General features: G+C 34.1%; 2 protein-coding genes across 2 annotated transcripts; both read right to left on the bottom strand.

Moving 5' to 3' along the window:
• Positions 1-2,048: 2,048 nt before the first annotated feature.
• Positions 2,049-9,026, bottom strand: LOC129921682 (uncharacterized). Its single transcript, XM_056004061.1, has 3 exons — positions 8,972-9,026; positions 6,723-6,862; positions 2,049-4,490 (listed from the first exon to the last, which is right to left on the bottom strand). The coding sequence occupies exons 1-3, from the start codon at positions 8,984-8,986 to the stop codon at positions 2,933-2,935; spliced, it is 1,713 nt and encodes a 570-aa protein (XP_055860036.1). The 5' UTR covers positions 8,987-9,026; the 3' UTR covers positions 2,049-2,932.
• A 3,220-nt stretch (positions 9,027-12,246) lies between these two features.
• LOC129921850 (uncharacterized) lies at positions 12,247-26,146 on the bottom strand. The gene is made up of 3 exons (XM_056005022.1): positions 26,068-26,146; positions 24,808-24,959; positions 12,247-14,798 (listed from the first exon to the last, which is right to left on the bottom strand). The coding sequence occupies exons 2-3, from the start codon at positions 24,954-24,956 to the stop codon at positions 13,667-13,669; spliced, it is 1,281 nt and encodes a 426-aa protein (XP_055860997.1). The 5' UTR covers positions 24,957-24,959; positions 26,068-26,146; the 3' UTR covers positions 12,247-13,666.
• Positions 26,147-26,746: the final 600 nt, after the last annotated feature.

The following is a 26,746-nucleotide window of genomic DNA, read 5'->3' as shown; positions in this document are numbered from 1 at the left end:
TTTATTGCAAAGACGAAAGTAGGCCTATTTTCTAATTCAAAAAATAATAATTTTGACATTATGCTTATCCCTACCCAGACTAGGCCCCGCGCGATCCGTTTCGCATAGGGCCCCGCAAATGATAGGGCCGGCCCTGCTAGTAGATATCACTATTAAGAACTTTAAAAGGAATGGTGTGATAATAACTTCAATAGGAAGGATGTATTAATATTATATGATATTACGTCATTATTTTTTGTTTATGTTTTGTGCGAAAGCAAAAGGATTAGATCATTGGATTGAGGAAAGATGAATAAAGGGGTAATAACTCGAGTGTGAAGTTTAATTCTGAAATTATAGACGCCAAACCCGATTAATGGACAATTTTAGCATTGTTAAGAATAACTTTTAGTTATACTCGATTCTGTAAATTTTGCTTCAAGGTTAATTAGTGTAGCCATATAATACTCGCCATTTAGATCTATTATTAGTAAAGGTAACAAGATACCTGGAATTCGCTGTATATCATGCAGTTTTATTCGTGGCAACAAAGTTTAAAACGGAAACAACGGAGAACTCTCAAAAACTGATCTGAGCGGCAAAAATATTTTTAAAATATCTAGGTTTAGTCTTTGTGATAAATTTAATCCATAAATGTTGATTAAAAAAAGACACCCGTTGACACTATTTATCAATCAAATATATTAATTTATGTATTTACAAATAAATTTCGGACACCCATTTGGGGGCGCCCGGGGGGATTTTAAAATTCTCCCCCCCATCCCCCCCCCCCCTTAGTTACGCCACTGACCCCAATCTCGGATCAAGCTGAAATTGTACACAGAGCGCGTCCAAGACAAACTGTTGATAGCTAATAAAAACATTCAGCGAGAATAAATAAAATATACCTTTATAACAAGCGGATTAGAATGAAAACATTTCATCGCTACTTAATTATGCAATATTATAATTGTCTTATCAAAACATGTTTTACATCGCATGATAATTAAAAAAAACTCCACATTCTTTAAAAAAATCTAGTTTTTATTTTTAGCCGCCTTCGTAAGGCTTAAAGACGTTTCTTGTGTTGTGTATTCTGCCCGGTCTTTTGAACAAGTTTTGGCCTCAAATAGTAGAATAACTATTTAAAATCTAATTTCACCATCGTTTGTGCCTTGCAAGGTTTATGAACTTAGAGATGAATCATAGTTGATATTGACGGAAAGAAGATAACTCCAGAAGAATTCTAAAGACCTAGATGCACGCATCTGTACAGGAATCGCACTAGTTGAAGCATTCATATCTAGAACTGGGGGCTTAAACACAACAACATATTTTAAAGATATTCTATTTTTTAAATTTTTAATGTCGATTGTACTATAACAATTTACAAATTACAAGCAATGCTGTACAATTACAAAGAAGTTCTAAACTTATACCTTTTGATTCGCAAATCATTTACATGCAATTTATAGTTACCTACATATTTACTTCTCTTCAATATTTCATTTATTCTTGATAAATGCATCACAAATGCTAAGTATAGATTTTAAGAAGTAAAGTAAAAAACAAAGAAGTTACCCTCCACAAACATATTTCTATTATTCTTTCACTATATTAACCTCGCTATATCTAACGTGTATACAGCTCACAAAACAAGCATCAAAATAACAATTGATACTATTATTTCAGAAGTGTACACAATGATAAGAACTCTCACTCTTTCTCATCACAAGTCGGCATGCTTTCTTAAACCAGATCTTTTTATTCTATTATTTTAATGTGAAGACATCCCAATGTACAGAATAACCGGATGCTTACAGTACACTCTTATGTTGCACTTACTGAATAGGTGACGACATGCTTTTTTGCCGTAACGAACAATACTGTATCTTTTATTATATTGTTACGAATCTCACTATCCAGGCTCTCTGCAAACTGCACCATACACCGCCAACTTAAAGAACTTGACAAGTCAGGGCTCCAAAATAACGTAAAGGTTTAATGTCCATAAATAACAGCCAACACTGTACTATTGGCAGCACGTAGAACAGTACAAATAGCTCTGCGATAACAAATATCTCTCGGATAACACCGTTCCGCCGTATCAAGTCTTGCACTGGCCTCTCCGTCTCGTTCCGGGCTTGCACTGGGTTCAACAGTTCAACAGTTCAGGACTGACTTCACACACTAGGCTAGTTGTGTCGGACTCGATCACAGACCAAGATCAAGACGCCAGTCGTCTCAACTGTACTTGACAGTACTCCGCACTGAATCGTAATGCTCCGTACAGAACCACACCGCTGAACTGTGATGTAGTCGACCGGACTGTAGTGAACCGGGCTCTGAACCCCTGCCGTGAACCGTCTTGACTGCGACACCTCCGCTCTTATATAGGGTCCCTAATGGCCTTCTCGAACCGGACAGAACGCCGCTCGACGTTTCTAGGTGGTCAGATGACTACAACTCTCGTGACGCTCCTGAGCTCTGTTCACGACGTCGATCCTTCCCGGACCGCCGTCGATCCTTCCCGAACCGCCGTGTTGACACTCGTCTCGGCTTACCGTTGTAGCTCGTCACGGTTGACCGCTCGTCTAGCGCTGGCCTGGGGCGATTTGCGTCGGCTGACTACACTCACACCACTACCCCCATCTGTGCCACCACCAGGTTTATAACATTATTATTACGTCTGAACGTTTTCAAATTTATCGGAACTAGCATAGAGCGAAAGAAGTTGGTCTCGCGTTCTATTCTCAGGGGATATTAGGATGTTTTGCAATTTATGGTGACAAATCAAAAATAATATGGTGTACTAATCATACAAATCATGAACATGAGAATAACAAAAAAATATACAGTGTGATATACACAACTATAACATAAAGATCATACATATGTTTTTAAGAACATACTACTAAAAATATTTTCGACGGAAAAAAAGTTTCATGGTGTGTCAAGTTGTGACATTTTTAGCCAAAGTATAAGGGTTTGTTGATATATCAGATATTGGTATGGCATCTTTAGCCAAAGTATTCTTGTAAGTGGCAGTATTAGCAATAGGCAAGACATCATTAGCCAAAGTATATGTGTTTGCTGATGTATCGGCTATTGGCAAGACATCATTAGCCAAAGTATATGTGTTTGCTGATGTATCGGCTATTGGCAAGACATCATTAGCCAAAGTATATGTGTTTGCTGATGTATCGGCTATTGGCAAGACATCATTAGCCAAAGTATATGTGTTTGCTGATGTATCGGCTATTGGCAAGACATCATTAGCCAAAGTATATGTGTTTGCTGATGTATCAGCTATTGGCAAGACATCATTAGCCAAAGTATATGTGTTTGCTGATGTATCAGCTATTGGCAAGACATCATTAGCCAAAGTATATGTGTTTGCTGATGTATCAGCTATTGGCAAGACATCATTAGCCAAAGTATAGTTTGTATTCTCAGTTTTATCAACACTAGCATTTATCTCTTCAGGTATCCTGCAAGCATCGTGTATGTTGATATTGTTTTCATCTTCTGGTATCAGACAATTGTAATCATGTTTAAAAACTTTCACTTGGTCTCCAAGTCTGGCATAGGCTTTATTTTTTAAATCAGAATTTGTATTCAGATATACTCCTTCATCAACTGACTTCATTTTACTGTTCTTCAGATTTTCCAATTTTTGATCGCTGTCAATGTTCGAAGAAATATTTAAATAAGCTTTATTTGTATTATTATTGTGTTTATTTTGAAATGGCGGTCTTTTCTCATCATCTTCCTTACACGTGTCATGTGTAGAAGTTATAGAGTTACTCTTTGAAGGAAAGTTTTTGACATAAGCAGTAGAATCATTTGCATAAATATTTGTACCAGCGTTATTTTGAGAACGATATCTTTTGCGAACACAATAAAAAATTGCAACCGTTGCAGCTATAATTAGACAAAGGGGAATAATTACAGCTATAATTAAAATAGTGGTATTTGATGGGTGTTCGTCGTCTGACGTGTTTGCAGAATTCCAATTTATCAGGCTGCTTTTGTTTGTCGATGTAGTATTCTGCCACTCTGTTGATAAGATTCTGTTGGTTGTCACGTACTGCCACAAAGTTGTGATGCTCGGTTTATTTGTAGATGTACTGGACAATGTGGTTGTTACATTTGGAACGGGAGTCGTGAGCCTGTTTGAATAACTCCTGCACTTTGACGAGCATTGGTTTTCTAACAATCTTGCATCGTCTAAGTAATCATTCACATTTTCCCATTTTATAAGAAAAAATATCTGAAAGCTACAGTCATTGACATAACCACAGAATATGTTGATATCCCGTTGACATTTGACACCATATTTGTCTTCACTCTGCTGGCCAAAGCCCATCCATGAACAAGAATAGATCGGTTTAGGATATATATTTTTACCAGGAACTTTTACCACTTCGTCTGCATAAAAATTATTTTCGTTTATTTGTCCATAGACGTTGCAAAACTTTGAATCGTCTGCCTTCATGCAGTCTATAAATCTGTAAATGGAAAACATTTTTCAATAATTGGTGCTTTGATTATTAATCTATTTTTTAAAGAATTGATATGCTTCAATAATTTACAATATTAGCCAATGTGTGCTATTAGTTCTTGCTTACGGACATTGTATTTCAATGAGATTGATTGTCAAATTTTACACTCTTGTAATATAAAATTATATTTATATTATTTAAGGAAATATTTATAATAATTATATCACATAATCAGAGATAATAATAAGGACACAATAGGTTTCATTGGGCTAAGTTCATTTCGTTGAAAGTGGGCACATATTCTGATTTATATCTCTGCAGGGAGGGATTATTATGTATGTATTATGGATATTCATATTGTTACATGAGCAGCGTAGTATGACTTTGGAATTGTGTGAGTTCCTGTTGAAAAATACAGGAATAAAGCGTAAATAATAATGATATTTGTATAATTAATTAACATTGTTTACCAATCATATGAAGATTCTTTTTTTTTTATAAATGCACTAGTTTGCAGTTTTACTGGATATACAACGCTGTTATAATAGTTGTCTCTGTGAGCTCATGCTTCTGTTTAGAAATACAAATACAATCTTGCGAAGCCTATGTAGAAAATTCTGGTCTTGCTTCCAAGTAAGTAAAACTTCTATTTCTTTCATTGCAGTTCCGTGTCTTCAGAGTCTTACGTCCTTATTGGACATCGGGACGTTATCATCTGGTTTTAATAGCCAGTTGGTCCGATTAAAAGTACATGTCCTTTGTAATAAGACGGTTTGTTATTGAAGGTCGTTGACCTGTAGCACCAAACTACTGGTAGAGAGCTAAACCACTGTAGTCGTATTAAATTTAACTTAAATAACAAAATAAACTTGATAAGTAATGAAAATAAATGTAGTACACTTTAGTAATAATATAAAATGGTATTGTTTCTACAATCTAACTATAATAACACTTCTTTTCAGTCTTCCGTTTTGGAGTCGTCTGTCCTAAGTCCGCTGAGAACAATGCCACCTATCTTGGATCATTCAGAACCAAGCGTTAACTTTTCCCCATCTTCACCATAGAAAAACACAAGCACACATACACACAAGTTACAGTGGAGGGAGCACTAAAAAGGGTCTTTCAAAGAAAAGCTGGCTGAATAACATAAAAGAAAGGACCGGTCTCTCTCTTGATATCCTGCTAAGAACAGCTGCTGACCGGGAAAAGTGTAGGGATTTAGGTACCGGAACTGTCACTGCACCCCTACGACGAAAGTGTGACGACGGATGATGATGATGCGAATGATATTGTTACGTTCCTCTCTACCAGGCCTTTTGTAAACACTGTCCTGGACTCAACTGTCTTTCTCACACACTGTCTCTTGTCCGTGAGGGCGTTCGATCACATGACCCTAACACGAGTTATATTTGCGTGTACTAGCAGTACTGTCCCTTGTCTATCGACAGCCGTTGACCTGAGTGATTTGCCTGAGTTCTTGTGTGTCAGTAGGTCGCAGACAAATTAATTATATCTATCAGTCTCTTGAGTTACAACAATTATGAAACTCATAATACGGATGATGAAGTTACAGACAAGAGGAATTGTTGTTTACAAAATATGCTGGTTGAAAATTAGAAGGCAACAAGAACTATGCTAAAACTCTTTCAGAAGGTTTGACAATGTCCTTGAATGGTTTTTCTTTGTCCACATTGTGTACGATTTCCTTCCGTTAGCTGGCCTTAAAAAAATATTTTAAGCATACGGACGTGGCCTGGCCATCGCATATGAGACTGTATCAGAATGGACCTCATTCACCAATCGTAAACAAACAACATTTAGCCACGTGATAATATTGATAAAACAATGAAAAAAAAAACGTATCACGTGACAGCCTTTATGGATTGTGTAATGGATCTCATTCACCAATCGTAAACAAACATTTCGCATCGTGGTTCTCTATATCTTCTATACAAATTACGCAATCTATATAGGGGGTTTTGGGGGTTTGACACCCTGAGCGAACTGCAACAGATGACACCAACCATAGAGACGGCAATTGCATGTCCTAAAATAGATTATACATATTTTACGATGGAATCCTTTCATTTCATTATTACTCACAAGCCAAAAATATTTTCAATATTAATGAAATTTGTTTCAGAATGCATTAGCCACTATATAAAAAAAATCTTTATAAATACAACAGCTAGAACTTGAGCGATAAAAAAAAATGAAAGAAATAGAAGTTTTACTTACTTGGAAGCAAGATCAGAAATTTCTACATAGGCTTTGCAAGATTGTATTTGTATTTCTAAACAGAGGCATGAGCTCACAATGACAACTATTATAACAGCGTTGTATATCCAGTAAAGATTATATACGGATCTTGACATGCCCTTAATAAAAAAAAGTGTTTAGATTATTATCTTTTTTCAAAATATAAATTAGAAAAGTTGTATTAAACTAGTAGATCAGCGTTTCTTTTTGCTTTGATAAATTGAGCATTATGTTCAGAAAAAAGAAACAACAAGAAGAAAAACAGAAATTAAGAAAATCTATTTTTAAAGAAACAAAGCTTAATTAAAGGGGGAGAACTCCGTCCTTCGAACCATATCTATAAATTATAGCTGTCTGTCCGTGAGGTGGTGTGTACATGTTATTTCTCCCAGATTTTCTCGGATGAAGTTGAAACTTCGCACAATTTTTTATTGACGTTGACAAAAAAACATTAATATAATTTATTTTTTTTAAAAAGCAAAAAAAAATAAATAAATAAATAAATTTGCAAATTAATTACTGGTAATTAATTACTAGTAATTTTTTTTTCTTAATAGCAAAAATGGAAACTACTACTTCAGTATTCACAGATGGGTTTTGTCCCCTTAAATAATTGTTAACGCTATTTCTCCCTCACGTATGCTCCGATCACGATGATGATTTAGACAATTATTTATTGTACTTTAGAAAACATGAAACAGTAAACAAAAATACTCAAGTAGTCAATTATTTATTGTTTATTAATTATTGCGAAAGATATGAAATAAGGGAAATAACTTGTACATATAGATATAGAAAACTAGATATAGTTTTAAGGACGGAGTTCTTCATTTTTAGATACTTTTTTTTCTACAGATTTTTTATATATTTTATTCCCATTAATTATAAAGGACCACACCACCTTGAACAGTATATAACAAAAAATCTTAGTAGATACACACACACTTTAAAAAGGCCTCGCATTCACTGCGACAATTCTTAGATTTTAATTCTAGATTTAGTATTCATGTAGATCTAGATTCAGTGTCTCCCAAAGTGGGGTACGCATAACCCCGCAGTTACGGGAAGACTTTGGAGGAGATACACGTTGCACTACATTAACTATGCTGTTTTTTTTAAAATACCCATTTATTATGTTCTGTTAATAGATTAAAAAGTGGGAGGAGGGGGCGAGGGGTACACAAATTATAAAAGGGGTACACATATGTCAAACGTTTGGGAAACACTGATCAAGATCAAGATGTCCCATAATCTAATATAAACATAATTAACATTTTATGTTGTAGTTATCATCTCACCACACACATACATGCGCATGACTTTGTAAATATTGCTACATCCCCGCCATTCACACCGCCTTTCAAGCTAGTGCAGAAGGTGCGCACTGCCAGAAACCAGACTAAGAAGGATGTCGACATTAGAATAGAAAGAGACTGTGCTAAAGACAAATGTTGTTTTATGTACTTGTGATGTCCTGTGAATAAACATCGTTGTCTAGTTGAGCTGCCTCCCTTAAGTTATTACATATTCTCGACAAAACAAAAGGAAATATCTACTTGGTTTTATTATAAATGTAAATGTCCACACTGGCGGGCTTACGCATCAATGATTTTATTTAGTTCCATAACTTTAAACACACAAACGCACGAATTCACGCAGGTATTTTCTATTTTAGAGCAAAAAATAATTAAAATAATTAAAATATTATACGGTAGACTATTTCGTGTTCTTGGATATATATAGAGAGAGATGCAGTCGTTTTAAGAAAATATATAAGATTAAATACAAAGTCAAATTGAAAATGTTTAATTTTTCGCGAATCACCTCGTTGAGACGGGGGATCTATCATAACTGTTTCATAGCGAGCATCTAAGAGGCAAAGGAACCTATTACAAAATTTCATGTAATCCGTTTGGCGGTTTAAGAGCTCTCTTGATATATAATTGAATGAATGAATAATATTTCACATATTTAAAATTCATTAGATTTTAGAATAAACTTTAAAAAAAAACAACATATGTTAGTTTTTGTTTTGTTACTTTTTTAAACAAAGAAATCATTTTCCAAATTCATTTTGAATTTGGTATATAATTACATTTCATCTAACAGTCTTTTCAAAATTGATTATTTCTTGCCAAAGTATATTTAAAAGACGTCCTTTCTATTCTTAATTTGAAAAAAAAAATAAAAAGTCAATATATACTGTAAAAAAAGCTTTCAAAACATACCAAAATTTTATACATCCTGCTTGCATAAAGAAAAAGCTAACAATGTCGCTTAAAAAGGCCAAGGTAGAGAAAAATAGACCTTAGTTTGTCATGGCTTAAGGCTCGAGATATGAATGATTCTAATCAACCATAAAATACTAAAAATTGTTATTTGGCTTTTCTTTCCTCGACATTTTGTATTTCCCCCGCTTGCTATTTTAATATTTTAATGCAGTGTGTATCATCAACTTTTACCAGTTGCACAAGCCAGAACATTAGAAGTCCGTTCATGCCTGCCGTAGCCAGATTGGATTTCAGGGACAATGTAAGCTCCCACAGTGTGTGATACCAGAGGAGATCAATATGTAATTAAAAAGAAATTCAGCTTACAGACATATACTTTTAACACATCGTCCATTATTTTCTTTACATATATATTTATTTTTATTTATATTTATGTTTAGATTAGCTATTTTAGCGGCCCACAAAAGGGAAAGCTATGGTCTGTCTTTCCTTCAGTCCGCCCGTCCGTCCCGCTTAGATCACAGAATATAGAAAGGATATTGAAAATACGATATCATAGTGGAATAACTATCGTTTTTAGAAAGCGAAACATTTAATTTTCTAAAAATTAAATATGCAAGAATTTTTTTCTTAAAAATACACCACTTTTAAAATTAAATACTGAACGCAGGAAAGTTTTATAATAGGGCAATTATCAGAGAATTGTTCGGGGGGGGGGGGTGGAAGCTATTAGTTTGAAACCCGACTTAAGCATTTTTGTTGTTGTTGTTTTTAAAGCCAGTACGCCCTGAGTACGGTAACCTTCTCTCATATAGCCTCTCCCCACTCGCATTGGTCCACAAAACAAACTGGAACATAGCTCTAAGCATTAAAGTTGGGCTGCACAAAGTGAAAACAACGCAACAAAATTAATATTGAATAGCTAATTTTTTAAAAAACAATACAATCAGAAATATCATTATCAGTAATAGGTTGTTGAGTTTGTTTTCGAGTGCAAAAAGACTTGGAAGGATTCATTGACACTATTTTATATATATTTAGGTAGACAATCAAAACAAGTCCATGGTTTGAATATTCCTAGTCCATGGGAGTATCTGATGTGAACCGCCTCTGGGTTTGTAAGATAACAAGAATCTTTTTCTTTTTTTTTTTTTGTAAATAAAAAGAGTTTACTTAGTTTTTACTATACAGAAAATAGAAATGCAGGTTGTAATGTGAATAAATATAAAAATTTGTTTTTCCGAAATTTAATTATTAATGCAGTATTTCACATGACCGAGAGGGGTCGTGGTGGTTCAGTGGGTAAGCGCTTGGCTTCCGTTCAGGGGCCATGTTTTCAAATTTCAGTGAAGACTGGGATTTTCAATTTCGGGATGTTTATGGTGTCCCTGAGTCCACCCAATTCTAACGAGTAACGGGTACCTGACTTTAGTTGGGGAAAGTAAAGGATGTTTATTATTGTCCTGGCCACGTGACACCCTGCTCGTTGCACGTTGGTAAAAGAAACAGACGACCTTACCATCATCTGCTCTAATGACCGTAAAATCTGATAGGGAAACTTTTTTTTTTCTTTTACTATATCATATGACCAGTTTAACCAAGTTGCGACATACATATTTTGCCACTTCTAATGCAGACATAGCTGTTGTCCACCGGAGGTCTTTTTAAGTTTCAGTGTAGCCATATGTAAACAGTTTTAAGGACTGCAAAATGGAAAGTGGAGCTTTGTGTAGAAAGTGAAAAAAAATAGTTGTAATAATTTGTATCAAGGTTAATTCAAGCTACTTAGAATTGAAATTAGCAAGCAAATTCCTGATATATATCATCACTTACACACTTTAGACTTAAAGGTTGTGACTTAATTTTTGATGGACACAAAAGTAATAATTTTTATTTTTAGGCCTAAAAACTTTTCCACATGGCCTCTTGGTAATTATATTTCTATGTTTAAAATAAACGTTAAAAATACTCTACCACCAGATTCAGCATTGATAGGTTTGTCTATACATTAAAGTGAAGATGTTTCGATAAATATGTGACCTCCGCGTTGTTTATGCAAAGCTATCAGATATGGTAACGAACATTGAACATAACCAGGTGAATCAGGTGCATGTTAGCCTTCTTTAAGCATATAATATTTGGCATATGGCTGCTTTATCCACGTCAATGGCCTACTTTGAAACGAAGCGAATAAGGATCACTTTATAGCAATGAGATGAATGGCTGGGTATTAGCTATGGTTGGAACTATATCGCCAAACTTAGCAGCTTCCTTCCGACTGCTGATAGTCGAAAAGAACGGCAAGTGCCGATACAGTTTGGGGTGTGCGCCGTTGTAGGGCCAGTGTGTAGCACTGTGTAGGACTCTTCACGTGTGACGTTGAAGCATTTTATTTATAGTGCTTATATTCATTCTGACAATTACAATCTCAGGGGACATTGTTTATTAACTGTTATTTACTAGTTCAAACACTGAGCAGTGAGCAGTATCATTTATTGCCTGGTGTATTGCGTATTTAAAGTCTAAAACTATTTTCCCATTCCACCGTTCAACTGAAGAAAAAAATAATGTTTTAAAAATCATACATAAAAAAAAAGAAATACTTAGAGCTCGGTTCAGAGACGTAGCGAGCATAACTGGCGCCCGGAGCAGTGCGATTTATTAGCTCGAAAGAGCTTGAAGCTATGATTCTACAGTGCCGAAAAGTGAATACAAAAAAAAAACAATTTTAAAGTATTATATGATTTATTATAATACTTTCATACCCTACTTTCATAGGTGCTAAGCGGTAAAGCGCTTAACTTCCGAACCGGGCTCTTGGGTTCAAATCCTGGTGAAAACTGGGATTTTTAATTTTGTCATCTTTGGGCGCCTCTGAGTCCACCCAGCTCTAATGGGTACCTGACATTAGTTGGGGAAAAGTAAAGGCGGTTGGTCGTTGCGCAGGCCACATGACACCCTCGTTAACCGTGGGCCACAGAAACAGATGACTTTTACATCATCTGCCCTTTACTAGATTAAAAGGTCTGATAGGGGAACTTTTCATATCCTGTACATCGGATAGAACACAATGCTTATTATTTAAGGATTTGCCTGCATATAACAGAATCTTCAGTATTTCCCTATATATGCAATCATACTCTAGAATCTAGATAGCATGTTAACAGTCATTAGTAGTTAGTGTGTTTCAAAAGTTAAAATAGCAAAAATTGTACACATTAGATGTGACTACAAACAATATATTTTTATTTTATTATTTCATTAGCCTATGCTTTTCTTTTTTTTTTTATTGAGATTTTACAGCTATAGAAAAAAACAACAAAATAAAATTTAAAAAATAACAAACATGAAATGTATGTGTAAATATAAATTTGTAAAAGTAATCATTAGGTGTCCCAGGGGAAAAAAAAGAAATAATTTAAGTTCACAATCTTAAACACAATAAAATCAATACGAAAATTAATTCTATACCAGCACTATTTACACTGATTTAATCATGTCTCTAAAAATGTCTTAAGCTTACTACGTTGATTTACCACGCTATTTATTCTGATCGTCTTGTTTAGAGACGCACTTTAGGTGACTGCCTTCACATGATTTATATAGGATGAACATCGTTTATTCTGGTGACTGAGACAGGAGACTAGACTGTTCTCGTGCTGGATTAAACGTTCATATTATTTATACACCTGTTGAATACTTTATTGTAAGTGTCTTGATCAATAAGTTTACAGTAAAAAAAAAATAGTAACACTACGCGAACAAAACAATCTTCTGATCAGTACAAACTCTACTGACCCAGATTAGATATATTTTTCTCTTGTACTCCATCTCGGAACTTGATTTTGCTATACAACTTACTAGCGACTGGTCTTTATCCTATATTCTTAAGCGAGCAATTCTTGTATGTACATACTTACATTTTATTTCGAAAACGGCTCTAACGATTTTCTTTAAAATTTCAAGGTATGTGAATATTAATGAGAACAAAATTCTCAACTCATTGGCCACATCAAGAAAACTCCAGCTCGAAAGATGCATATACTTTGATGTATAGTTTAATGAATGTATAGTTTCACATCCGAACATAGAGAATTTCCTGTAATTAGCTGAAAATGGAACTTATGTAAAATATAAAATTCCCTTTTTATAAAAGCTTCTCTAATGGGATGCGCTTTATTGTTATATCCAAAACCATCAGACAGACAGAGGCAGTTGATATTACATTTGATTTTTTTTTTTAAAGTTGGAACCACAAGGGAGTTAGAATGAGTTACAGTGTGGAATGAGAGTACACATTATTTAAATTTGCAAAAAAATACATACAGTATTAGCTTATGATAAAAAAATATGTAATACTGATACACAATAAATATATTTACCTTATATTTTCTTAAATTATTTTTTCAAAACACACACACTACTGAGGTGTTTACATTTAAGCCAAAAAATAAAAATGTATCCAGTATGATTACCATAATAATATGTCTTCCTTTCTTGGGTTACTCATGGATAATGAATTGTCATGTATACAGTACCTAAAGGATTAAGGTTTAGTTGAAAACAATGTAAAGTTGTTTGGACCAGTCATGTAATTGGAAATCATTTACAAGAAAAAAGGTACCACTTTTTGTAAAAGTTTTGTATTCCTTTTTTCCGATTTAGGAAGCCAAACATCTGGTAATCGCAGTATCAAGTACTAACAACTTTAGCAAGAGAATAAGGGTTAGTTGGTGTATCAGTTATTGACATAGTATCTTTTACCAAGGCATATTCTGTATTCTCAGTTTTATTACTAGCATTATCCTTCATTTCTTCAGGAATCGTGGTGGAATCTATGAATCTATTACTGTGCTCGTCTTCTGGCAGCAGACTATTGTAATCATCTGCTATAACTCTGACTTGTTCCCCGAGTCTGGAATAGGTTTTATCAATCACATCAGAAGAGCTTGTATTCAAATAGACTCCGTCATTCACGGGTATTACTTCATAGCTCATGGAATTTTCTAGCTTTTCATCTCTGTTATTGTTTAAAAAAATATTAAAATAAGCTTTACTTGTATTATCATTGTGTTTATTTTGAAAAGGCTGTTCAATATCTCCAGAGACTGTTTCTAACGTTGATGGCGCCACGCTTTTCATGGAAATAAATTGATTGTTGTTGACAGTGGAATCATTCACATAAATATTTGCACTTGTAGTATTTTTTAAACGATATCTTTTAAGAAAACAATAAACCACAATCACTGTAGCTACAATTAAGCAAACAGAAATGATTACAGCTATTATAATTATGGTAGTATTTGATGAGTGTTCAGTCTCAGAAGAATTTGTTGAATTCCAATTATTAGGACTGCTTATGTTCGTCGGTGTCTTGTATTGTCTCTCTGTTGTTACATATTGCCACGACGTTGTGGGTTTCGTTTTTAAGGTTGATGTACTTGACAACGTTGTCGTCGTATCTGTGATAGCGGCGGTGATTATGTTCGCATAGCTCGTGCACCTAGACCAGTATAGACATTGTGACAAATTTGTATCCGTTAAAAAATCACTCTGATAATTCCATTTTATACGAAACAATTCCTGTACATTACAATCATAGTAACTATAACAAACTATACTTTCCTGCCGTTTACATTCAACATAATAATAAGAGTAATAAGAGTAATACATATTATACTTTATCAATGAACATGAATAAACTGGTGCCACTGTTGTTTCAACATCAGTTTCTTTGTATACACTGTCTATATACCACGAATTCCAGTAGTGTACATAGATGTTACATGATCTAGAATCTTTTGCTCTCATGCAGTCTATAAATCTGTCAATAGAAGACATTTTACAGTATTTTTTTTTTTAAAGTAAAGATGTAAGTGATTATTAATTTTATTTTAAGTGCTTTTATTCCCCTGCGCACATTAATACATATTTATACATATATTTATGAAAATAAATAATAATACAATTTATTATAAAATACGGTTACAAAAAAATATATAACTATATCACTAAATGTTTTAAGTTACTTTTAATAATTTAGAAAGCTGTGTCTGTCTATCTGTCTGGTATTCATATTTTTTTCTCCCGTTCTTCATTCTGCGATCAAGTTGAAACTTTGCACAATTATTTATTGTACCTGACAAGACATGAATCAATAAAAAAAAAAGATCAATAACTTAATTAATTATTGGTGATTATTTTTTTATATCGAAGTAAGGGGAATAACTGCTACTTATTGAGAGATGTTGATGTATATATGGATTTAATCCTCGTATTACGTTTTTGGTCGTTTTTTCTCTCACTTCCCATTCTCAGGTCAAGTAGGAATTTTGCATAATTATTCATGATAATACACGAATCAATAACAAAAGTCACCAATTAATTAATCAATTGGTGCTAATTAATTTAGTTAATTTAGTTTCATATGACGGAATGGGAGCTAATGCTGCCATTTACAGAAAAATGGCAATAAATAGTGATTCTTTCCTTTATAGAAACTTTGTTTTAAAAATGTCATCTTCTGTTTTTTACTTTCTATTGGAGATCCACTATCTCATATTACCCCACTTAAACCTAATTTAGAGAAAGTAGCTTATATCAAATGACCATGTCCTAAACTATAGCTCTCAATATGATAAAACCTAGCTGATATCAGCGTGATTCCCAAATGGGACTCGGCATATTGGTGGTCATAACTCTCATGACCTAAATTCTACCAAGTCATTGGTTTTGCTGGCTAGCTCCACTGGCGGATCCAGGGGGGGGGGGCGGTAGGGGCGATCGCCCCCCCCCCCAACTCGGCCGACCCCCCCCCCCCCCCCGAAGGGTCGAATTTTAGTATAGAATTTACACATTTGTATACAAATTTATTACTTATGTTAATAATATATAATAATTATTTATATTTCAACCTATTTTTTTATTATTTCGCCCCCTCCTCTAGTATGTTGACCGATTTGTAGGGGTCGGGAGGGGGCAATGGTATCCCGCCCCCTCCCATACACTTTCGAGTGGGGGGGCGGTCCAATTTATTTGTAGAAATCACAGCTTGCTAACAGAATCAATTAAATATCTATATGATTAAAACTTGTTATTGATATTTTAACCTATCTTCATATTATGTCGTTCCCTGTTTACCGTTTGGGGGTTGGGGGGGGGGGCGAATACCTCTACTGCCCTTCCCACCTGAACCATTTGAGTGGGGGGGGGCGGTCCTACTTTTATGGAGAAATCATAGTTTGTGAACAAAATTAGTTGAATTAATCTATAAATTATATATTATGTCGCTCCCTTTCTGGTATCTTTCTGGTATCTTGGTCGATTCGGTGGAGTTGGAGAGAGGGCGATCGCATGTACTGCCCTTCCCACTCTAGCCCTCTGAGTGGGGGGGGGCGGTCCTATTTTTATGGAGAATCATAGTTTGTGAACAAAATTAGTTGAATATCTATATAATATAAACTACGTATTGATATGTAAACCAATTGTATATTATGTCGTACCATACTCTAATCTCAAATTTTATCATTAGTAAATTTAAATGAAAAAGGGTTGCACCAGGTGGGAAGGGCGATATATGCAATTGCATTTCCCCCATCGGACAAACCAATACGTTTTCTTTTAGTATTATAGTTTAGAAATGACAAAATGTACAAAATCTGCCACTATTATCATTTATATATACTATAAATTAAATTCTTATATCGAGTCGCCCTACTTTTTTTTTATTCTTTAATGCCAAATGCAATCTTTAGCAGAAATTATTAAAGGAGCGAGGATTAATCGTTTTCATTCTACCGCCCCTCCCATTTCCAGAGTTTATGTAATTTCACATGAATTTATCATAATTATTTTAAGAAAGACTTTGCATTGGAAAAGTTAGAATTCAAACGTATTTTTTAGTATAAGAATTATGATTGAGATGAGTTCTAAACCGAGAAAAATACATTTATAGTCGCCTTTTCCCAACCTTTACTCAATCGGATATTTTTCTAGTTAAATAAATTTGGGACTATAACTCACAACATATACCACAATGTTTTTGAATATTATTTATCGAATATTTTTTTTTCGGCGGCGATCCTCAAAGCCAAAATCTAAATATGTGGAGTTGTGACAAGAGGGACAATAAGGGTGGCTACCGAGTTAGCCCCCTTTATTACTTGATTTAAGTCCCTGTCAATTGTTTACGATTGCCACTCTCTCTTGAGCCTTTCAACTGACCAGTGTATTTTGAATTAAATCTATATACTGTTTAACTCATACTTGTGTTGTACTATTGTTGTGTTACTCAAGAGGAGTGTGCCACTGTTGTGGGAAGAGTATTTCGATAATGAGCTAAGTAGATTTTATCAATTTGTTAGTACTAAATTGATTTATGTAAATGGTATAGGTCTACTTAGTCTCTTATCCTCTTCTGTATGTTTTTTTTTTTTTGCAAGACATATTTTGTTTAGATACGAGACAGTAGTGTGTCTCATGAATGACGTCATTTCATTGTTAATGTATGTATGATATTATTGTAAACCATCTTTTTGGTTTTGCGACATAAGACATTATTGTGCCTCTATGATGGTGGTCATTTCATTGTATTGACCGGAAACTGTCTTGCTACTTTGCTTAGTTTCATTATGTCATTTTCCTTTGGTGAGCCTTTATTGCCATTTATATTTTTCATGATCTTTTCCTTTTGTTTGTAAATAAACTCCTTTTTTTTTGTTGCAACTGAAATCTCAGAATTATTATTTGTTTGTCTCGGTAGTATTATACATCTAGAGGCTATAGTTATTAGCCTAGATAATATAATTGGGACCACAAAGTACCACTGGACTAACTTGCCAGTACAGTACAGGTCACTGGTCTTATGACCTATCCTATTTCTAGGTCACATGGGGTATCTTATCTTTTCAAGGAACAAATCGGTTTTATTGCTATGTATTAAGGGCCTATAAATTCATATTAGAATATCTTTCAAGTACAATATTATTGAAAAGGTCCTTTTTTTTAAATAGTATGAATAATGAGCTTTAGGTCAGGAGAATGCGTTTCTGCTGTGAAAAATGACAGAAAATGCTTTTGGTGTCGGGGCTTCGCCCCGAACTCCATTGATGAATAATGAGCTGTAAATGTCAGGAAAATGCGTTTCTGCAGTGAAGAATGCAAGAAAACGCTTTTGTCCTTTCCTCCATTGATGAATAATAAGCCTAGATGTCAGGAGAATGCGTTTCTGCAGTAAAGAATACAAGAAAATGCTTTTAGCGTCGGGGTTTCGCCCCGAACTTCATTGATGAATAATAAGCTGTAGATGTCAGGAGAATGCGTTTCTGTAGTGAAGAATAGAAGAAAATGCTTTTGTCGTCGGGGCTTCGCCCCGAACTCCATTGATGAATAATAAGCTTTTAATGTCAGGAAAATGCGTTTCTGCAGTGAAGAATACAAGAAAACACTTTTGTCGTCGAGTCTTTGCCCCAAACACCACCAGGGAACCTTATAGCGTTGCCCCACTTTTTCGCCGAAGGTTGAGAAATGCTGCTTTTTAAAATTCTCATATATATATATATATGTGTGTGTGTATGTGTGTATGTGTATGTGTGTTCTGTACACACGTTTATGCATAGGGTTAGGGTTTACTGGGTGTTAGGGTTAGGGTTTGGAAAAAAATCGCCCCCCCCACTCCAAAGTTCTGGATCCGCTAGTGGCTAGCTCAGGCAACCCATTCCATGCTCTAATAGCGCTAGGGAAGAAGGAGCATTTGTACAAATTTGTTCTAGCATATGGGATGACGAATGTGCCTTTATCTTTGTGTCTGAGTATTTTATTAAATGATATTTTTGTATTAGGAGATAATGGTTCAGTGTTTTTTATATAATTGCTATTTTACTTTTGAGTCTTCTCTCATGAAAGCTTTATAAATTTAGTGATTTTACTAAAGGTGTTACTCTAGTCAAATGTGAATATTCGTTTGTTATGAATCTCACTGCTCATAACAATCGAATATTCACAGTTGACTAGAGTAACACCTTTAGTAAAATCATATGTAGATTTGTAAAAGCCTACGATTCCTTACTAGGGATCATAACACAGTTTAATAATAATAAAAAACATAATAATAATAACACAGCAATACAGGACAGAGTAATTAGGACAAAAAATTACGAGAAACATATCCTAAAACTCAATATTGGTGACAAATGCCGAAAGTGTGGAAATGTGGGTGAGTCAATTGAACACATAATGGCAGCATGTTCAGCCCTATCGGAATCTGCCTACCTAGGTCGCCATAACCAAGTTGCAAAGCTAATACACCAGCACTTGGCTTTGACACACAATTTGATCGGTATGGATACTCCTGCATATTACAAATACTCACCACAAGAGGTTCTCGAGTCTACGGATCATCTACTGTATTGGAATAGACCTATTTTGACTGACAAAACGATAGATTTTAATCGCCCTGATTTGCTGCTCATCGATAAAAAAGAAAAAGCCGCTACCATTATTGACATCGCCGTACCACTATCTCATAATTTAAAAACAAAACTGAGCTGGAAAAACAACGAAAATATGACTTGGAGATTAAACGTTTATGTAAATTATCTAAAACAACAATATACCCCATTGTCATATCAACCGAGGGGATAATAACAACTGACCTCACAGACACCTTCAAGACCCTTAATATTCCTAGGAACATCCTCGTTGCCTGTCAGATCGCGGTACTGCTGCAGACCCACCACATCACCAGAAAATTCCTCAATGGGAACTGTTAAAGGCATGGGCGTAGCCAGGATTTATACGGGCCCCCCCCCCGCCCCCGAAAAAAAATTATATATATATATATATATGTTTGGATAGATGGATGTGTGTGTGTGTGTGTGTACATAATTAATCTCTATTACATTCTGACCCTTCATTCTTTTGGAAGACGCTTATTGTGCCCTAGAATAGGTTCTTCCAGGAGTTACTTAAAAAATTGGAGACTCCTCGCCCTTGCCAGGAAGAGGTCTGGGGGAGCGCTGAGAGCACTATTTCTGGTATTGAAAGCTAACTAAATGCATATTCTGAGGTACCTACAGTGCATTACTTTGCTATTAAAAAGTTTTATTTCAAAACCCAAATGTCCTATTCTTACTGACTTAGACGCTCCCGCGCCGTGCGGCGCATTTGCTGGCAAGCTGTTTCCACAAAAATCTGTCACTGGCAATGTCTGAAGCCTCCTCCCACCTGCTCTGAGGATCTCCATGAGGTGTGGCGCCAAGTTGTACTAGGATGTCATCGCAACTCTTATGCGTAATTCATTTTGTCGGAGAACATGTCCCGCAAACGTCATGCGGCGCTCTGTCACAACTTTACTAAAGGGTCGACTCCCATTTCGGCATAGGATTTCCTTGATTTAGACCCGATCTCTATAACTGACTTTGAAAATCCGTCTTATCCATCATTGTAGAGCCACATTTAGTGCTTTTCAATTTCATTGCACTTTATTAATGGAGCCCAGCCACTGGTAGACATGTGTAACTTCTCTTGACTACGATCTTGGAATTAGTGACTATTTTGCTTTAGATGTTATATCGAAAAAGGAAGTTTTATCGTCAAAATCATCTGTTTGGGGGTTTTAAACTAAAAAATCCCTCATAGCATTTTGATTTCGAAATTTGTTTGTTTTTTTTTAATTTTGAAGATTTATTTTTTAGCTACAAACCCCGCTGGTGGGAGGTTTAAACTAAAAACCCCTTTGGCTTCGCTCATACAATTTATAGTGTGTAATTTGCCTTTTTATATTGAAGAGGAGATTATCGTAAATTTTGGAGAGGGGTTTAAAATCAAAATCTTCCTTAAATGTGCTCTTGGAATTTTGGGATTGTCGTTTGCATTTTTTTTTATTGAAGAGGGGGATTTAAATGCAAAACCCCTGATAGAGGGTTTTAAACTCAAAACCATGGTAGGGGGTTTTAAACTCTAAACCCCTAGTAGGGTGTTTTAAACTTTAAACCCTATGGTAGGGGTTTTCAAACTCAAAGCCCCCTGGTAGGGAGTTTTAAATTCACAACCCCCTGGTATGGGGTTTCAAACTCAAAACCCCTTGGTAGGGGGTTTCAAACTCTAAACCCCCTGGTAGAGGGTTTTAAACTCAAAACCCTCTTGGCTGTGCTAGGGAAAGTGATGGTATAGTTTTAAAATTTCACCTAAAATAAACAAAATTAAAGCAAAAGATCAGTCACTAAACTCCAACCCCCCCCCCCGGGGGGGATTTCATTTCCGGGGGGGGGTGAACCCCCAACCCCCTCTTGCTACGCCCATGGTTAAAGGGACTACGAAGAATTTTGTTTCTCTTTAGCGAAACTCGACCCTGGCAGCACCAGAGAATGTCTACTCGTTCATTTCTAACATAATAAAATAATAATAATATTAGAAACGTAATCAACCCGAGATTGACGTGTAAGAAATAAGATTTCGGGCTTATTCGGATAATACTGAGTGAGTGACGTTAGAGACTTTTGAAAATGCTCTTATCGGTGTATTATTCGACGCGATACTGCTCTTAGTAATCAGCTTTATTCTGCATTTGCTAACTGCTTTAATAAGTAGAAATTAAAATCAGCTTTCTTTCTTATAACTTTCATTTCTTTGTTCTCTTAGGCTCAAAGAACATTTTGTAATGTTGAATGCGAATTCACAAAACGAATTTTAGTTTTACAAAGTTACTCATGTACAAAAAAAAACAAAACATTAAACAAAAAGGGTAAATCGTGTTAAAAACATATTTAAAATAAACAAGATTACAAAGAGAGTTTGTGTTACACAAACCCAGAGGCGGCCCCCGTCGAAGTCGGATCCCTGTCGGATCTGCATATTCGCAAATAATATTCAAGAGGTGATTTAATTTTGATGTAAAATGTTTTACACGTTTCGGATGTTCCTTCAGAGTTGAAGATAATTACTTCCTAGTCCAAACCTCCCGCAGGACGACGGGGGATGGGAGTGGGCAGGGTTTGAACCCTGGGCCATCCATAAATCTGAACGACAGTCCAGCGCGCAAACCGCACGACCAGGCAGCCATCCGATGGTCAAAAGTAATAATGTTTCAAAGATTCATTTGCCGTAAATTTAAATTTAATAAAAAAATAGTAGATTAGTTTTAGTATATTAAAACATTACAATATTGATCAAAACGTTTGGAAATGAAAATCTACACTTTTTTTTTACACTTTAAGTTTAGAAATTGAAATTCTACATCTTAATCTAGTCTATTTTAGTCTAAACTAGATCTAGAAATTCTAGATCTAGACTCTAAAATAATTTTAATTAGAATATAAATCCAGATCTAGATATACTGTAATAAAAATCTAGATCTAGTTTAAAAAATCTAGATTAGATCTAAATCAAGATATCATTCCTTTTTTAAACGCGAGTCACATAACGAGGCTTAATAAACATTACTATACCGAGTTCTTTTTTCATTTCATTTGAAGAATTAATTCCATATAACGTCAGAGGGAAAAAAAAACACTACGTCACACGGCCTAGCTAGACTAAAAATCGCCTTCATCTATAAGAGCCTTTTATCGAGTGTTCATAGACATTGGTGCACCGAGTGCGTTCTTTTAGTATTTCATTTAAAGAATTCATTCCATATGACGTCAAAGGAAACAAAAACACTACGTCACAAGGCCTAGCTAGACTAAAAATCACCTTTATCAACACGAGCCATTTCTCGAGTGTTCATAGACATTGGTGCACCGAGTGCGTTCTTTTAGCATTTCATTTAAAGAATTCATTCCATGTGACGTCAAAGGAAAAAAAAACACTACGTCACACGGCTTAGTTAGACTAAAATATGTTTTCATTAATACAAGCAATTTTTTCGAGGGTTAATAGACATTGGTGCACCGAGTGCGTTCTTTTAACATTACATTTAAAGAGTCCATTCATATGACGTCAAAGAAAAAAAAATTCCATTACCTCACAATAGGCTAGTACCGGTACCATAAAAAAAAATGTCTTTATTTACACGAGATATTTAACGAGGGTTCATAGACATTGGTGCACTGAGTTCTAATAGATATTATTTAAAAAGGATCAAAGCCACATTGTTTTTGCGTTTTGTCTGTCAGTCGGTCTGTCCGTTATCTTGATATAAAAAAAAACAACTAAAAGTTATTAAAAATTGATTAACCTTTATTTTACGTTTCAAAACATCGCAATAATTTTTAGGTATGAACACAATTGAAAAGTTTATATAATAGATTGTTCCGGATGTTTGTATAAATAGTAAAAGAAAAAGAGAATTTCAGATAAATGTAATACCGTTAATTAAATTTTTTGGATGGTCTCGTATAAAAATTAGATGTACTACAGCCACGTGGAGAGATTTTCATACCTTACTTTGGTGTTTGGATTCTGTTTTCCTTAAAAATCGGAACATAATATTAACGATAATTAGATTTTTTAATGTTTTAGGTAGAAAGTTAAATGTACTGTAAGAGTGTAGTGAGTTTAAATATTTTTCATAAAAATCCGTAAAAACATTATTTCGTAAATGAGAAGATTATTTGTTTATTAATTAGAAGAGGGAGTTCAAACAATTATTTGGCGTTAGTAGATTTTTAAATAAATTCGGAAATTTCTGGCGACGATTTGTAAGAAACAAAATCCGGAACTTTCTTTATCGATTACAAAACTTCTATGTTATGTTTTACAAGAAAATTAAATGTCTAAAAAGTAATTTTCAGTAATCAATTCTAGTAAATTACTTTTTTTAAAAGCCTTATATAAGTCAGTATAGAGATTATGATTTAGCATTAGTATGCTATTTACATAAAAAACGGAACAACATATTATTGATAATGTGTTTTTGCAACGTTAAAGCATGGAAATTGAATGTAATATAAGTTAGAAGAGCAAACAAACATTTGTTGGCGTTGATTAGTTTTGCACAAAAAAATCCGGAACATTCAATTTTAGATACTTAAAACTATTGAGATGTTATGGGAGGAACATTAAAGGGTAAATCAGATTTTCAATAGCTTTTAGAGTTCTAGTTTTTTAAATCTAATCATGACGGACAGACCGACCAACAGACAAAACGCACAAAAATAATCTTCTTTTATTCGGATGGGGGCACTAAACAAAAAATAAATAAAATCTGATTTTTAAAAAAAGTTTAAGGATTTGGTTTAGCACCTGATCATGTTGCGACGTTACGCTACTGCACGAAAATCGCTGCATAAAAAGTCCATTAAAAAAATGTGCGTGATATTTACATACAAAGTGCATTATTAGCCTTTATAAACAAACAGAAATGTTTTCTTTTAATTTTAGCAGCTAGTTGACCAGAAAAAACGTCTTTAACTATTATTTGTATTTGTTGTAAACATTTCCTGTACATTTTAAAAATATATTTGACTTAGTGATACTGAAAATACACAAAAATTGTCCATCTTTGTTAGCATATTGTAACATTGCCTCCCTTACATTTACGTAATTGTTTTAGAATTGGTGTATTTTTATGAAAAAATCGCTTGCATAATTAATTTTATAAATTAAACGGTTTGCTTTTAGAAAACCAAAAGTAGCCGTTGCACCTAAACTTTTCAAGCCGGATTTAATGATGAAATAATATTTTTCATATCTCTTCTAGTTTTCGAGATCTGAGTGTGACAGACGGACAGACGGACAGACGGACAGACGGACAGACGGACAGACGGACATTTTGCACAAACCTAATAGAGGCTTTTTCCCCTTACGGGGGCCGCTAAAAATTGAAAAGATTACTAATTAAAAAAAAAAGGAAAAAGAAAAGAAATAAGAATTACACTCTAGATTCTACCTACTTTTGGGTAACGTCTGTATATCCATTTAATGTAATCTGATACAGCAGACTATTAGAAATTCTTAATTCAAAGCCTATACATGAGTTGGCTATCAGAAATATTATGACAGCCTCACATATACAGGAATAACCATTGACTTTTGCCATCATTGCCTAGAAATTGAAATAAAAAAAAATAATAAGTGATCTGTATCAATTTTTAGCGGCACCTCGGAATGGGTAAAGCCGTTTTTAATTTTGTATAGCATGTTTTTCTGTCAGTTAGTCTGTCACACTCTGATCTCAAACTTTTCTATAATAATTAACTTTCTATAATAATCAACTTTTTATAATAATCAACTTTCTATAATAATTAACTTTCTATAATAATCAACTTTCTATAATAATTATCTTTCTATAATAATCAACTTTTTATAATAATCAACTTTCTATAGTAATTAACTTGCTATAATAATCAACTTTCTATAATAATTAACTTTCTATAATAATCCACTTTCTATAATAATTAACTTGCTATAATAATCAACTTGCCATAATAATCAACTTGCTATAATAATCAACTTTCTATAATAATTAACTTTCTATAATAATCCACTTTCTATAATAATTAACTTGCTATAATAATCAACTTGCCATAATAATCAACTTGCCATAATAATCAACTTTCTATAATAATCAACTTGCTATAATGATCAACGTGCTATAATGATCAACTTGCTATAATAATCAACTTTCTATAATAATCAACTTTTAATAATAATCAACTTTCTATAATAATCAACTTGCCATAATAATCAACTTTCTATAATAATCAACGTGCTATAATGATCAACGTGCTATAATGATCAACTTGCTATAATAATCAACTTTTAATAATAATCAACTTTCTATAATAATCAACTTTCTATAATAATCAACTTTCTATAATAATCAACGTGCTATAATGATCAACGTGCTATAATGATCACGTGCTATAATGATCAACGTGCTATAATGATCAACTTGCTATAATAATCAACTTGCTATAATAATCAACTTGCTATAATAATCAACTTGCTATAATGATCAACGTGCTATAATAATCAACTTTCTATAATAATCAACTTTCTATAATAATCAACTTTCTATAATAATCAACTTTCTATAATAATCAACGTGCTATAATGATCAACGTGCTATAATGATCAACTTGCTATAATGATCAACTTTCTATAATAATCAACTTGCTATAATGATCAACGTGCTATAATGATCAACTTACTATGACTCACAAGTAGAAGTACACTCAAACGTCTAGAGTAATCACTCAATCTAACATTAGGCATACACCAGCATCCTACTACAAGATATAATAATGAAAGAAGAGAAATCATATTGTAAGTAAAATCTATTACTACAGTGTTTCCCAAACTTTTTCCTTAACGGAACACTTCGCACATTCGGAGTATTTAGCGGAATACTTTGCTTATTTTTTAAGAGAGATGATTCATTGATCAGGGAATATGAAATGCACCAAGATGCCAGTGTGTAGTCGCTGAATGAGCTCTTCATGTTGTCTGTTGTATTTATGTGTATTTTTCTGTTGTGTTGTCTTTATATGAGAAAAGAGTCCTTGTAATCACAACAAATTTCCGTAAGAATCAATAAAGCAGTCTTGGTCTTAGTCTTAGTGGCCTTCTTTGCCAGTATTTTGTAGAACGCCTATTCACACCTCAAACACAGTTTGGGAAACACTGTGTTACAACATACCAAAATTTTAAACATCCTGTTTGTGCAAAAACTAAAAATGTCGTTTAAAAGAGTCGCGGCAGAGAAAATTGGACCTTAGTTTTTCTTGGCTTAATGATCATAAGCAAGATATCTTTAAAAAAAAACAAATAATAAATTGTTTTTTGGCTTCTGTTTAGTCACGATTTTCAGATTTTGTATGTACAGTTTTC

Source organism: Biomphalaria glabrata, chromosome 11 (assembly GCF_947242115.1).
Source record: "Biomphalaria glabrata chromosome 11, xgBioGlab47.1, whole genome shotgun sequence".
NCBI lineage: Eukaryota > Metazoa > Mollusca > Gastropoda > Planorbidae > Biomphalaria > Biomphalaria glabrata.
This window is presented reverse-complemented; position numbering and strand designations above follow the sequence as displayed.